The sequence below is a fragment of the Penicillium malachiteum genome (assembly GCF_028827825.1).
Source record: "Penicillium malachiteum strain IBT 17515 chromosome Unknown utg000003l:1.0-4950554.0:1.0-4952489.0, whole genome shotgun sequence".
NCBI lineage: Eukaryota > Fungi > Ascomycota > Eurotiomycetes > Eurotiales > Aspergillaceae > Penicillium > Penicillium malachiteum.
This window is the reverse complement of record NW_026643096.1, coordinates 129,591-143,328: the sequence shown is the minus strand read 5'-3', so window position 1 is coordinate 143,328 and position 13,738 is coordinate 129,591. Positions and strand designations below refer to the sequence as shown.

The 13,738-nt window shown below is 47.5% G+C and overlaps 6 protein-coding genes across 6 annotated transcripts; 3 read left to right on the top strand and 3 right to left on the bottom strand.

Moving 5' to 3' along the window:
* Positions 1–42: 42 nt before the first annotated feature.
* N7483_006380 (uncharacterized protein) lies at positions 43–1,783 on the bottom strand (the record flags this gene model as incomplete). The annotated part of the gene is made up of 2 exons (XM_057089817.1): positions 43–1,604; positions 1,759–1,783. The coding sequence occupies 2 exons, from the start codon at positions 1,781–1,783 to the stop codon at positions 43–45; spliced, it is 1,587 nt and encodes a 528-aa protein (XP_056944558.1).
* An 833-nt stretch (positions 1,784–2,616) lies between these two features.
* N7483_006379 (dipeptidyl peptidase III) lies at positions 2,617–5,037 on the bottom strand (the record flags this gene model as incomplete). Its single annotated transcript, XM_057089816.1, has 7 exons — positions 2,617–3,002; positions 3,065–3,166; positions 3,229–3,664; positions 3,716–3,765; positions 3,817–4,171; positions 4,202–4,603; positions 4,708–5,037. The coding sequence occupies 7 exons, from the start codon at positions 5,035–5,037 to the stop codon at positions 2,617–2,619; spliced, it is 2,061 nt and encodes a 686-aa protein (XP_056944557.1).
* Positions 5,038–5,730: 693 nt separating this feature from the next.
* Positions 5,731–6,595, top strand: N7483_006378 (ADP-ribosylation factor family protein; the record flags this gene model as incomplete). Its single annotated transcript, XM_057089815.1, has 2 exons — positions 5,731–5,779; positions 5,880–6,595. 2 exons carry the CDS (start codon positions 5,731–5,733, stop codon positions 6,593–6,595), a joined length of 765 nt encoding a protein of 254 aa, XP_056944556.1.
* A 912-nt stretch (positions 6,596–7,507) lies between these two features.
* Positions 7,508–8,159, top strand: N7483_006377 (uncharacterized protein; the record flags this gene model as incomplete). Its single annotated transcript, XM_057089814.1, has 3 exons — positions 7,508–7,603; positions 7,666–7,749; positions 7,821–8,159. 3 exons carry the CDS (start codon positions 7,508–7,510, stop codon positions 8,157–8,159), a joined length of 519 nt encoding a protein of 172 aa, XP_056944555.1.
* A 347-nt stretch (positions 8,160–8,506) lies between these two features.
* On the bottom strand, positions 8,507–10,222 carry N7483_006376 (phosphatidylinositol N-acetylglucosaminyltransferase subunit A/GPI3; the record flags this gene model as incomplete). Its single annotated transcript, XM_057089813.1, has 5 exons — positions 8,507–9,497; positions 9,548–9,936; positions 10,012–10,046; positions 10,106–10,137; positions 10,206–10,222. The coding sequence occupies 5 exons, from the start codon at positions 10,220–10,222 to the stop codon at positions 8,507–8,509; spliced, it is 1,464 nt and encodes a 487-aa protein (XP_056944554.1).
* Positions 10,223–10,553: 331 nt separating this feature from the next.
* N7483_006375 (putative ATP-dependent RNA helicase DBP6) lies at positions 10,554–13,025 on the top strand (the record flags this gene model as incomplete). The annotated part of the gene is made up of 1 exon (XM_057089812.1): positions 10,554–13,025. The coding sequence occupies one exon, from the start codon at positions 10,554–10,556 to the stop codon at positions 13,023–13,025; it is 2,472 nt and encodes an 823-aa protein (XP_056944553.1).
* Between the last annotated feature and the right edge of the window lie 713 nt (positions 13,026–13,738).

Below are 13,738 nucleotides of genomic sequence, written 5' to 3'. Positions count from 1 at the left end.
GACAAGTGTACACTATATCAACATTCAAATGTTTCAACATATTCATCGTGTAATACCTTTCCACATTCGCCCTATCGTCGTCCACCAGCTCTCAGAGGGTGGGACACTAGAGACTTTAGTCAAGGTCTCTTCTAAGGCCGCTCCAGAGATGCCATTAGGGTAGATATGATGACCATCTATGCCATTCATCACGGGCAAAGAGGAAGATTGCGGTCGAGTCGACACGGCACTACCACATGTACTTCGTGTCTCCCTTTCACCCTCTCTTCCTCCAATGAGATTTCCAGCGGCAAAGACGCAGCCACCATATGCAAATCGGACCAGTGAATCACCGGTCAGACTGCCAATGATATGCACACCCGGGGCAACCTCCAAGTCTTCAATGGCTTTTGCGCGGAGAGTTTGCGCGGAAACTTCATCATTGTCTTCATCATCGTGCCCAAGAACTTCCGAGCGAAGCTTCGCATCGAGATAACCTAGACTTCCACGCCGTCCAGCAGCATAAACAAGGCCCCGGACAGTCCTTGAAAAAGTCGTCCCGTCTGGTCGGCAGAAGGTGACTTGCGCTGAACCATCTCTTAACTGTACAACCTTGATCTCTACGTTGTAGATTCCTTCGTAGACTTCTTCCCAATTGCGACTTTCCAAAAACGCGGTAGATGTGCCTCGGCGGGATTTGGGCTTGCTCGATGCACTAGCTAAAGCAGCCTTCTTCATGAGGCGATAAACACCAGCATATTCGGGATAAGCCTGTTGATGGCAACCGCGAAGAGGCGAAGGTCGATCATCTGGCGACCACTTAAAGACATGGAGAATCTTTTGGTTGGGGGAAGCGGATATGATCGCGTCAGCGGCGGAGAAGCCTGAGCCGATAACGAGAAGTGGGACTTCGGGGGTGGGCTGTGTTTGGAGCACAAGTCGAAGAACAGGGATAGGAGGAAGTATCTCGGAGAATATCCCGCTTGCAAGCACCAATCGCTTACAATGAAGGTCGTGCGACGCGATATAAAACCCATCGGCGGTCCGGGATATGTTATCCAGCTCCTCTCCGCAGCGGAAGACCTCATCGATCCCAGCCGCGGTCGGATAGACCCGAAAATATTCAGCAATCTCCCGCCTGGTAGGCCGTGTGAAAGGTGCGAGATCTTGACCCGTTGTTTTCTTGTGGTGATCGGCGAAGGAGTACCCAGGTAAAGATAACATCGCCGCGTAACTCAAGGTCTGGATATCCCAGCTTGCCCCGCACGGATCCTCCGTCCACTGGCCTCCGGGATTGGCAGATTTTCCGAAGACGAGGTGAGAAACGGCCTTTTCAGGCATGTGGCGCCACTCCACATTGGAGATATTATTCGAGTCATCATCGATATCAAGGCTGGGTCGAATTAGAGTATCCAAGAGGACGTTCACCGGTAAGGCCTGAGTGGAATATGACAGACGGGAAGCAGCGAAATGAGATGTGAGAGTATCCACGTCCGCGCCCAGGAGATTGCCAGTGGCTTTCAATTTGGCGTCAAGTAATGGGTCTGGATGCGGGGGATTGGCAGAGTAGACAGGAATCCAACCATGAAGAATGTATGATAGAATCATGGCCGACGGCCCATTGCCTGAAGAGACTGGAGTTAGTACATCGTATGATAATTATGCCTCTTGCGCTTCAAGTGTCGAAGGGATTGAGGTGTAATTCAAGTTGATCAGGTGAAATAAGTTCACTTCAGGGCTGGACGGATAACTTGAAGGCGTGCACGGGGTATCACATACCGACGATGACCGTGTCGGTTTCCATTGACGAAGCCTGGAATGGATCCTGGGCATTCTGGAGTATGGAGAACTAGAGTCACCTCAACATGGTCACTGAATAATAAAATTTCCCCTCTTTGAATCTTTTATTCCACGGATTTGAGAAGCGGAGATAGATGACAAACCAAAGAGATTCCCCACTCCAGAAGTACTAGTCCACTATATACCAAGAGGAAGTAAATCCCGGACCACATCAACCCCACGTCAGATCTAGACTGACATGTAAGATATTAATTCATATATTATAAGATGCATCTCAAGATGAGATATATTCAATATTATTCAAACGTTGTCTATCATAATTATAATAAAGGATGATTTCCCTTACTACTACGTCCAGGGTGAGACCTCCAGCTCAGACCTTAATCCCTGACTTACATAATGAGCCCTAAGCCCTAACATCCAAATCCGGATGAGGCGCGGGATATGCGTATGCCTTGGTGAATATCGAACTTGAACTTCCTGATCCACGTAAATCAAACTTGAAGCAGCCTCGTTCTTATGCTCGTACATGTATATCTAAATTCCACTTGAACTAAAAGCTTGCTATAAAATAGAAAAAAAACAAAAGGAAAACTCATCAGAAGCGTGCGCTTTGGGAGCCGAAATTATTGATTGAACCTTGGAATACTCAATAGAAGCTCTGTACTCCGTACTAGTACTATGTTCAAATGTTTACCCAGGTCAATCCGACTCGGACCCCTGGAGTCAACATTTTGAACGACTTGAACTTGAATGTCAACTTGAATATTCAGCGATTGATAGTACTATGTGCGCAATTCATACTATGTTTCGCTTACCAGTCGACTATTAGTATCCCTAGATCCTCCTCTCAGCCCAGGACTGAATAATTCCCTCGTTGCTTTCATCATAGACCTTCAAATTCACGTCTCCATCGGTTACAAAAGTATTTGGCTGCACAAACTTCCACCTTGGTTCGGGCTTCGAACACACAATCTGACGCCACTGCTCGTACACGCCATTAACTGCACACATGGGCTCGGAGAATTCAGCACAGGACGTAAAATCAGCGGTGCAGCGCCAGATGTGCAGGCGACAGAGATAGCTAGCCAGGGCTGGCTTTCCATGTGAGAGAATCTTGGTGCGGTCAATATTTATGGTGAGGGTAGAGGTGGTGAGGTCGAACAAAATTTGAATGACGCCTCCACCTTCTTGTAGCAGGTGTTTGAGGATAGAAAATGGGCCTGGATCAAGTTAGGTCTCTCGGTATTGACGGTGTGAGAGCGTGGAAGAAATGTGAGGAAACATGCCTGGTGATGGACCTGGCCCCAAGTCTGATTTTCAAAGTTGTAATGTTCCAGAGCTTGGAGGCCGTCGACTCCAATGTTGAGGTAAGTGGTGTAAAGAGCTGGTGAAAGAGTAAGTAGGTCCATAACTAGGTAATTGTTCGTTTGTCGTGGTTAAACTTACGGTCTTCGGCTGTGATTTCACTGCTGTCGGTATACCCAAAAACCGCCAGCAACTCTTTATTATCCATGAGATATTCTGAAATCAGAATGGCACGACATTCCTCTACTGTTCCAGCCAAATTACCGAAGACACTTTTCCAAGTTTGGCCCGATAAATAGTAAGAAGTCACTCCTTTCCCGTTCAACGGGCTGATTGGCGGGTTCTCCTTGAAGTTGTAGACACCCGGTTTTGTTTCACTAAGAAGTTTTCCAGTACCGTGTCCAATTAGCTCGCGGATGGCTGTGGTAAGGAATCTGACGATATGCGTGGTGCTCCTAAAGGATTGTACCTCTGACAGGTCGACCCAGTGACATGGTAAGTTGGGGTTATTGTTGACGCTGAGACGATTTGCGAGGACAATGTTCTTGAAGCCACGGGTTTCTCGGATATATTCGTACTAGGTGAATTATCAGTCTAATTTCATCGGAAACGCTTGTATGGAACTTGCGTTGGGGAGGTTCGCGGCTTCAAAAACGACGCTTCCGCATACGGCGAGTGCTGTGAGGATTAGCATGGCTGCATGATTTTTGCAAGAACAAAGTATCTAACCATGAACGCTGGTGAAGTCGGGAGCTTCAAGAAGGCTTTTCTCAAATGGACCTTTGCCGTCAGTTATGCCCTCAACTGCCCATGGGAGCTGTCGGATGATAGAAGTTGAGATTCCCACGAAGTGCTTCAACCTTGATGTCTCATCTGGATCAGCGATTCCTATCATAGCCTCCCACTCTGATCTTATACCAGCTGGATCACGGTAAGCCTCAATAAACCTAATCATGTTCTCAACTCTTGCGGCTACATCCGTCACCCATAATTTCTGTGACTCCTCGAAAGCTTTTAAGCTGCCAGTGCGAAAGCATTCTAGGTAGTGCGCCAGAACGTCCTCTTGCGTGCTGTTGCTTGCATACTATTTTGCCTTTATTAGAGCAGAGCAGACTTTTGACAATTCTTCACAATGATCTCCTCTGATGAGGAATATGCCTTCTGCGAATTCTTGTTGATTGTTCGTCCGAGTTTCAGTCTCAGCAGAAGCTTGCAACAGCTGAAAGATGGACCTTCCATCTTGAACAAGTTTCCGAATCCGAGTATTCTCAAGTCCAATGGAGTTTTTTACCATAGCCTCAGAGACAATCGCGATCTCCTCTTTGGAAATCAACTCAGAGCCAGGGTAATACCCCGATTGTGCATTCTTGCTGGGATATCCAAGGCCGGACGGTGGCACCGCCAACATTGAGTCAATGACTGTCGCTAAACTATTCTTGGTGCTTTCAGATATATTCGCAATTGTTTGTAGAGCTTCAACCGTCAAGCCGGGGACAAACCTTTGATCGCCTTCTCCCTATTCGACACACATATGTACGTTATTGCCAAAAATAACCTTGCAACCTCAATGTGCGAACATTCCAACTTGAGGGTTTGAACATTTGAACATCAAGAACTTACGTAGAAGTTGCCCAGGTTGCTGAGAAATACACTGGCATACTCCAAGAAATAGGTTAGCTCATCAGGCGTGACATTGCATTGTGCGATCAAGGTATCCCATTCTCCGCCACAAGAATGGTAAAGATCCATGATGAAGTCGAATATTCCCGGGCCTTCTGGCGACACTTGCCGCATGATAATTCTACTACCACACCATGCTGCCCGTGCTAGATAATGCGCATATAACTTCTCACGGGGCTCAAGGGCTTCAAAAACCGCTTTTATAACAAGCTGATGGACTGTACCGCCCAAAGGTGGGGTATTGCACATGGGGCTCTCGGTGGGAGACATGAATGGTGTTCAAAAAATTGAAAGAATAAACTGAATTTTTGCAAGCTGAGGTGCTTGGAAAGCAGCAAGATATAGTATATAGCGCTTCGATGAGAAGACTGGATATAGAAACAATCACTTCCAGGTTATGACTGGGCCGATGGAACCATACATATGCTACCTACCGCAGTAAGAGACAGCGCATATATTTTCAAGTTCGCCGTGGAATGGGTTTGATTCCCTTAAGCCCGGCAAGGCTGCTTTGTTTAAAAACATCAAAGCCACGGGCAGCTTAGCGGTCTGCTAGGTATGTACCGGGATCAGACACCTGGGGGCTCCCAGGATACGAAGAGGTCTGAGCGTCCCGAGCTGGAGCCTTCAAGAGTCAAGACTATGAGCTGTCAGGCAGTTGAGGGGCAGCTGAGAGGTGATGCATTAAATTTGTAGATAAGGGTGATCATCGCATATTTTACACCTGCACCTGGGTAGACAGTGCTAGGCCTGTACAAACATCCATGTGCCCAGGTGCACGCCCGGGGTGAGTATCCATGCTGACTAATACCTCACTTGAACGCTTCCAAGGTTATAGAGAGAAAACTAGGTATGGAGAGAGAGACAAGCTACCAGTTGACGCCGCTCTATCCTTTTATCCTAGGTTTCCCAAATGCTGAGTTGACCGAATTTCAGCGCTGATCGCAGACGAGATCTTCAATCATGTATCACTTGGCCAAGTCGCTATATCTCTACGCGACTAGCAAAGAAGGTAAGCTCTCGAGATCTTAAGATCTATCCCGAGACGCCTTGACTTCCCCGAGACCCTTTCATTTCGCCTACGATAAAAGTCTGACAGCTTTATCGAATAGAGTACTCCGTCCTGCTACTTGGGTTAGATAATGCCGGAAAAACTACCCTCTTGACTCAGATCAAAGCCCTATACCAGCCTCGAGCAGATGGCGCGCCCGCCCCCAACCCCGGTAAGACCGTCCCGACGGTCGGGCAGAATGTCTCGACAATCTCATTATCGGATATGAACCTGAAGATTTGGGATGTGGGAGGTCAGATCTCCATGCGTGGTCTATGGCAAAGCTACTACACCAGCTGCCACGCGATTATCTTTGTTGTTGATAGCGCCGACGTTGGCCAAGACCCCGATATCACACGTCTCCGATCCGCATCAGGACGACACTCCAGCTCCGCATCAGGACCGACGCGCAACAGTCCCAATGCGGCAGAGCTCTTCTCGGAACAAAGTGTTGGCACCAATGCGGGAGGAAGTGAGTTTGGTCGTTTAGACGAGTGTCGACAAGTCCTTGAATCTGTGCTCCAGAGTGCCGACGTGGCTGGGGTCCCCATTTTGGTCCTGGCGAACAAGCAAGATCGGGAGGATTGTGTTGAAGTTATTCGCATCAAGGAAGGATTCGTGCGAAAAATCTTCGAAGGTGAAACAGGGACTGGGGTTCGAGACAGTCGCGTGCTGCCGGTCAGCGCGTTACTTGGATCTGGAGTACAGGCGGCTGTGGAATGGGTACAGAGCCGCGTTAGGTGGAATAAAGAGGGTCGTCCACCAGTGATGCGATAATTGCCCCTGGTGGTATGGGTATGGAGTTGGCGAGCATACATTGATTTGCATCCTGGCGTTTTTTTCTTTCGATATCTTTTCTCTTTCCCTTTTTTTGTGGATGATAATACCCTTGACATCAATTCAAATGCAAGCAGGAGGAATCGTTTATAGCCATTGGAACTGATTAGACCACTGTTATGATGCACATGTGTACATATTTGAATGAGCCTAAACTAACTTCAAATGTTAAGTTTCTTCTAATATCCGATAATTAGAGTAACCATACTGCATATTCTCAAACTAATAGTCCTCATACTATTACTCAAGTGCTAGTATCTACTATGCATGTGTGTCTTCACATCTAAGGAGTGGCTCAAAATTACAATGTAATAGGCCGGTGCTGCATCCACCAATCAGAATCATAGAACTAGTATGGAATATCTTGATGTCAACCAGTTGATCTCACCTAGGCATCAGTGCCTGAATCTCCAATAAACCTGCAGTTTTAACCCAATACTTGAAGAATTCATGCTTCCAAGCTGCTTAGTGTCCATATGGCCTGATGTCACAACTACTTCAATGATTTTGCTCATCCCTGCTACTCTGATGTCAAGGCATGTGGCATACTGGTGAGAATGTCTGCGATCTGACTTCATAATTGTAGCTTCAAACATGCATAGAGTATATTAGCATGTGATAAATTGCCACCGGTCCACGGGTGTTTTCTTGTTATACTGCCCAGGTAGTATATATTAAGTCAACCCGTTTGTATTTGACGTCATTTTGATTGAGAGAATGATAAAAAAATATTTATAAAGCGACGAAAAAACGGGGTGAACAGCGCACGTAAAGTCTGTCTTTCTAGTACGATATCAGACTAAGATCAACAGTCAGCCTTCAACATTCTGAATTCAACAAACATCTGCCAAAATGGGCACACTGAGCAACGTTGACTCCGTTGCCAACGCGAACCAAGGCAGCTTCAAGCCTTCTGTTCCCAGGGAAGGGCCTATCACTGACAAGGGCGTATGTCTGCATTTCTCCCACGTGTACTTGCTAGACAGTTGCTAACCTGGAATATCATTCAGCATAAGCCTGGCGTCAAGGTCAACGAGGCTGACCAACGTCCTGAATATCACTTGCAGACTTTCCCTCCTGGGACTGCCCCGCAAGTAACTCCTACTCGCCTAATGTCAACGATGTGGGCAGCCAAGCAAACAATCCCGATGTTCAATATGGACAGGAAACCTCTGCCGCCGATACATTGATGGGGGCCACATCGCAAGATGTCCACACCGGATTTGGAAAGCCTCTACAGGGGCAAACTGGGACTGAGCTGGCTCATGATGGCGAACATGGACGACAGAAACAGTCTGCCGGACTGGAAGGTATTGGCACTTCTATGCAGGACCGGGGCGTGGAGCGACAATTCCCCAACCAACGCGGTATTGAGAGAGAGGAGGCACAGAATGGGACTCGTGGCAACAAGGCCGATCGTGCAGCGGAGAATATGGAGCCCGAAGGTGCGGAAACGTTGGATGCAGAGTGGAAGTATGAGTCCTCCACCAAGCGGAACCAATAAATGGAGGTTGTATGAAATTCAACTCAAAACTTTAAGTTAGAATGAAATGAGACATGGATCAAGATTCTATGTTACCCCTGCTGTCGATATGTGTTCGTATTTCAATGCCGTGACTACCAGTGATCAGTTTGGTCATTGAATGATGCTAATATATTTTGTAATAAGTTGATGTGTGGAAGATTGCCAATAACTTCTCATATACTCTCAATAAATGGAGAGTTTGGAATTAGCATTATGTTCAAAGATAAATGTGGCGGATATGTACAAGGTGGGTAGAAAGAGCATGACCAGGTGGATTGATTGATGAAGGAACCATGGGTATTGTTAAAGGGGTATTGTTGCAGGGCTTAGCGATATCGAGCATTCGTCGATGGCCGAGGCTTTTCCTCCAGCTGTTTCTTTGGCCAACTTCTGGCGATGTCAATATTAGCTCGAGGAAACCACATCTCAAGAAAGACATAAATAAGGAAATCAATCACAACGCAGAGACAAAACAGTTTGCCGGCCCAAACTCCACAGCCGTAATATCGTTTGAGTCGGTCAATGAGAGCGAAACTTCGCACTCGATCTCCACTGGCCTCCCAACCTTGACCTGGATAGTAGCCATAGAATTCTTCCGGAGGAATATCACCAGTGATTCCTTGATATACTCTCTCGGTACGTTCAGCGACGTCTCGCCACGAATACATCATTTTGACTTGGTCATGGAATCGATCCGTCCGTACTTTATTCGAACGGAGTGCTGCAATCGCCTTGCTAGTGGCCACAACCAAGTCGTCTTCTTCTGGCTTCGCAAAGGTGGTCATATGTTGTGGAAGCACTTCGGGAATACCACCAACCCGAGTGCAGACCACATACAAGCCACAACTGGCTGCTTCAACAATGACAGTGCCAAAGGCTTCTGTCAAACTGGGATGCAGATAAATGTGACCTCGGACCATCACATCCCGCACTTCTTCATGTCGAACTGAGCCAAGCATCTCCACCTTGTCCTGTAGTACATTTCGCTCCAGCATTTGTTCCAGGTCGATAGCTTTGGGGCCCGAGCCGGCAATGATGAAACGGGTATTGGGATTGAGAGCGAGAATTCGGGGAATTGCGGCAATTAGTAGATCAGTGCCCTTATTGTAGAATAATCGGGAGATGACGACAATGGTGATCGTGTCATCAGGTCCAATTGGTGTGGGCGAGGGTCGTGGATCAGCTGGTGAAATTGGGACGTGATCCGGGGCTCGGGGAGCATATGAGAGAGGACAGAAATTCTCCGCAACCACGGCATTGGGAATAACTGAGACCATCAAGGGATCTAATGAGGCACGAAGAACAGTATTCTCTTTGCTGTGACGTATTAGCCTCGGGTCATATCAAGACCATTCTCAATGACATACCAAGTATGGCTTACGCAGATCGCATGATCAACGTCACTCAATGTGAACTTCAAAAGCTTATTAGTGAGGATAGAGGCCGCATCCGCGAACCCGAAGAGAGAGTGATCGGTAAAGACAGTTCGCAGGCCCATTGTACGCGCGTGGAGTATGGCCTCTCCGCAGAAGCTACTAAGACTGGCGTGGCCATGAACGATCTCGATTTGTTCGCGAATGACAATATTGCGGAATATAGGAAAGAAGGAGAAGACTGTCGGAAATGTGGTCTCGCGGTAGATGACGAAGAAGGGAACGTGGTAGATCTTGAGTCCATTCGTAAGGTAGCGGACGCCGGTTCGACCCTTGTATGCATGTGTGATGATGATAACTTTGTGTCCACGGTCAATCAGTTTCTAAGGGGAAAACAGAGAAGATTAGATTCCTGTTGCAAACAAAACATATCGAAGGGCGGTTTGAGAGTGGCTTACAGAGGACAACTGATAAATGTGACTCTCAATTCCCCCTAGGTCCAGTTAGTCAAAGTTGTAATCCCGAGGATGTGCAGTCTTGAGAATAGCATACCTGACTGGGGGAAAAAGAAGTCACTGACCATACTGTCAGGGAACAATATATTAGCATCTGGTCATGAGTATCAAGAGATGCATATATGTCGAGGACTCACGCAATGTTATAGGTCATGATGGCTGTTGTTCTCGGGCAAAGAAATCCGAGAAAATGAAAGAATTGAGGTCAACGTCCTATCCATGGCGAATAGGTCAAACAAAGGGAATGCGCACCAGTCCAATCCATTCCCCGATGGACTTGTACCTTCAATGCGATGGAGCTACTCCGTACACTCTCCACATCAACAACGGGCGGTGGGGTTAGAAGCGGTAAGTTAGATCATAATTTCTGCCGGCACAAAAAACATCACCGAAAAGTGAATTTGCTTCTTTTCCCGCAAGCTTCTGAGGAATGCAAGTACGCCGAAAGAATGACCGGATCCAAATCATTCGAGTCAGCATCCAAGATGTCGACATCTCCTGGTTCGGCAAAACACCAGAAACTACATAAACGAAAGCGTGATCTCGATGTCGCCCCAACGAACAGCTCAACTCCAACCAAGAAGCATAAAAAGCGTGAGAGTCTCTCGGCTGAACAACCCGCGGAAAACGGTAGCGCGGTCAAAAAGCGCAAAAGAGTCAAGGATGCATCGCAAAGTGACGATTCTCCGAAGTCGACCAAGGAAGAAGGTTCTGTCTCGACCGAGCGCAGCAAAAAGACTTCTGCAGACTCGCACGACCTGGGCGCTAAGGAAGGAAAGAAATCAAAGGATGGCAAGCGAGAGAGCTCTAAGAAGCATGATGCCTTACCTGAGCACTCTCCAGCTGTGATGGCCGAGTCTGATGCTATGGAGACCTCATCTGATAATGAAGACTCGGGCAAGGCTTCGAAAAATAAACACGCAGGCATTTTATCCAAATTTGAACGGACCAAAGTCGCAGCTAGCAACAAGAAGAAGATCTCGAAGGACGAGGACGAGACTGAACCCTCCGAGAATGTGATCGAACCTGTGATCGCACAAGGCCTGGAACCCTTGCCTCAACCCGAAAACCCGCCTGAGCTAGAGGTGGCCCCGACCTATTCTTCCTTACCTGCCTGGCTTGCGAATCCCATACGTACCTCAGTCAAAGAACGGTCGAAGTTTTCTGACCTCGGCATCAAATCCGATCTACTCCGCATACTCGAGCAACACAACTACGAAGAGGCATTTGCCGTCCAGTCTACAGTTATCCCTCTTCTCCTAGAGGGCAACAAGAACCACCCGGGTGATCTGTGTGTTTCGGCTGCTACTGGATCTGGAAAAACACTCTCCTATGTCCTCCCACTTGTCACATCTCTGACACCCAGACCCGCATCACGACTGCGAGGCTTGATTGTGGTTCCCACGAGAGAACTGGTTAGACAGGCTCGTGAAGCTTGCGAACTTTGCGCAGCCGGATCGCGCCTTCACATCGGAAGTGCAGTGGGAAATGTTGCGATCAAGGACGAACAGAAGCTTCTCATGAGGGTGGACCAAGTCTATAACCCTGCAACTGTAGCGCAGCGTCAGAAGACGGGTCTACAAGGAAATGACTGGATGGACTTCAGTCTCGAGGACTGTGTGACTGAGGCTGTTGACTCCACAGGCTTTCTCCCAGGGTATATTCAGCGACCGGAGCCTAATGTTGATATTCTCATCTGCACTCCGGGTCGCTTGGTAGACCACATTCGTTACACCAAGGGCTTTACACTCAAAAGTCTAGAGTGGTTGGTGATTGATGAAGCCGATCGCTTGTTGAACGAAAGTTTCCAGGAATGGGTGGATGTTGTCATGGGATCGCTGGATGCGCGAAAGTCCCCAGAGACATTCGGCCCTGGTGGCAAGCTCTTGTCTGACCTTGGCTTGCCAATCGAGACCAAACCTCCTCGAAAGGTCATTTTGAGTGCAACTATGACCCGTGACATTTCGAAGCTCAACTCATTACGCTTGGCCAATCCGAAGATGGTTATTATTGGTGCTGAAAATTCCGTGGACTCTGAAGACCCCGCTGCCATTCAGACAGATGCCCATTTCACCTTACCACCAAGACTGAATGAGCATATGATTGCTGTTGGAGAAGAATCCCAAAAGCCATTGTATCTGTTGCGCCTACTTCTTTCACATATCAATGTCGGTGTGGATGGCGAAAAACGCAAACTTACTCGTGGCGCATCCTCATCTTCCGATGAAAGTTCCAGCTCGGATGAAACCAGTGATGATGGAACAAGCTCTGATGATTCTTCCGATGATGACACTTCATCTTCTGGTTCAGACTCAGACTCAGACTCAGACTCCGATTCTGATTCCGATTCTTCAAGCGACAGCTCTTCGGACTCTGACAGCTCTGATTCCGACAGCTCCGATTCTGAATCCATCGACCGTGTTGCCCCCGCTGCGCCTTCCCACAATACAGTGTTGATCTTTACCAAGTCCTCCGAATCTGCATCTCGACTTTCCCGTCTCATTTCCCTCATTCACCCCCCACTCGCCAGTCGCATGGGAACAATTATCAAGTCTAGCAAGTCTTCCTCCTCTCGAAAGACTCTGACGGCCTTCAGAAATGGCCGCATTTCGGTAATCATTGCTACCGATCGAGCTTCTCGTGGATTGGATCTTCCCACTCTGAAGCATGTTGTGAACTACGACGTACCTACTAGCGTCACCACGTATGTGCACCGTGTGGGACGAACTGCTCGTGCTGGCAGGGAGGGCTCAGCGTGGACCTTAGTGGCTCATCGTGAAGGTCGCTGGTTCGCCAACGAAATCTCCTCGAATGTTGAAGGTCGTATTACCCGTGTGGCGGGTATCAACCGAGTCCAGGTGAAATCGGATACATTCAAGCCCCTCCAGGTCAAGTATGCCGCAGCGCTGAATGAACTGGAGAAGGAAGTCAAAGGAGGCAAGGCATCGAGATCTTGACCCTTAATCTAAGGTCTACCTTATTTTCACTTTTCCTCTCTTGATTTTCTGTATGCATAGCGCTTTTAGTATCGACCCATGTAATTTAATATTACTAGTACAATTCTTCATCACATTTGTGTGCAATGTGGGCAGTCTTATTGACCGGACGGTTTACTACCTACTAGTATATGTATGATCTCAGTAGACTGTCCATCTTGTATGATTATTAGTACAGTGGTCTCATCCGAGTCGCCATGATCCTAGTAGAAACCCAGATCTCTCTCATGTATGTATTCAATGTCCAACCTCTCACTTGGGCAGCACATTATTCGCCATCACCCATGGATGCCAGTGGAGGTTGGAAGGGTGCCAAAACCAAGCAAGCACAACTCTTTTCAGCTTTCGGTTCTCAGCACTACTCAGGTGGACTTCACCAAGATTCGCATTCTTGGAAATGTGATTCCAAGGTTGGCGTACCGTATTCCAAAGTAGAACATTTGAAGTGAGAGCGGAGTTGTACTAGTAAGAATTAAGAATTCAAACTTCAGGAATATTGGAGTATTTCAAGTTTGACACGAATCACGAACTTGAAAGGGACCGAAACTTGAAAGAACTATTAATTGACAAATAGTACTACTACCTAGTAGTTCTGTCTAGTAGACAGAGTGGTGTCACCTGATCTTCTCGATACTACATATATTGACTCCTACTTCACGTCTCATTTCACCGTT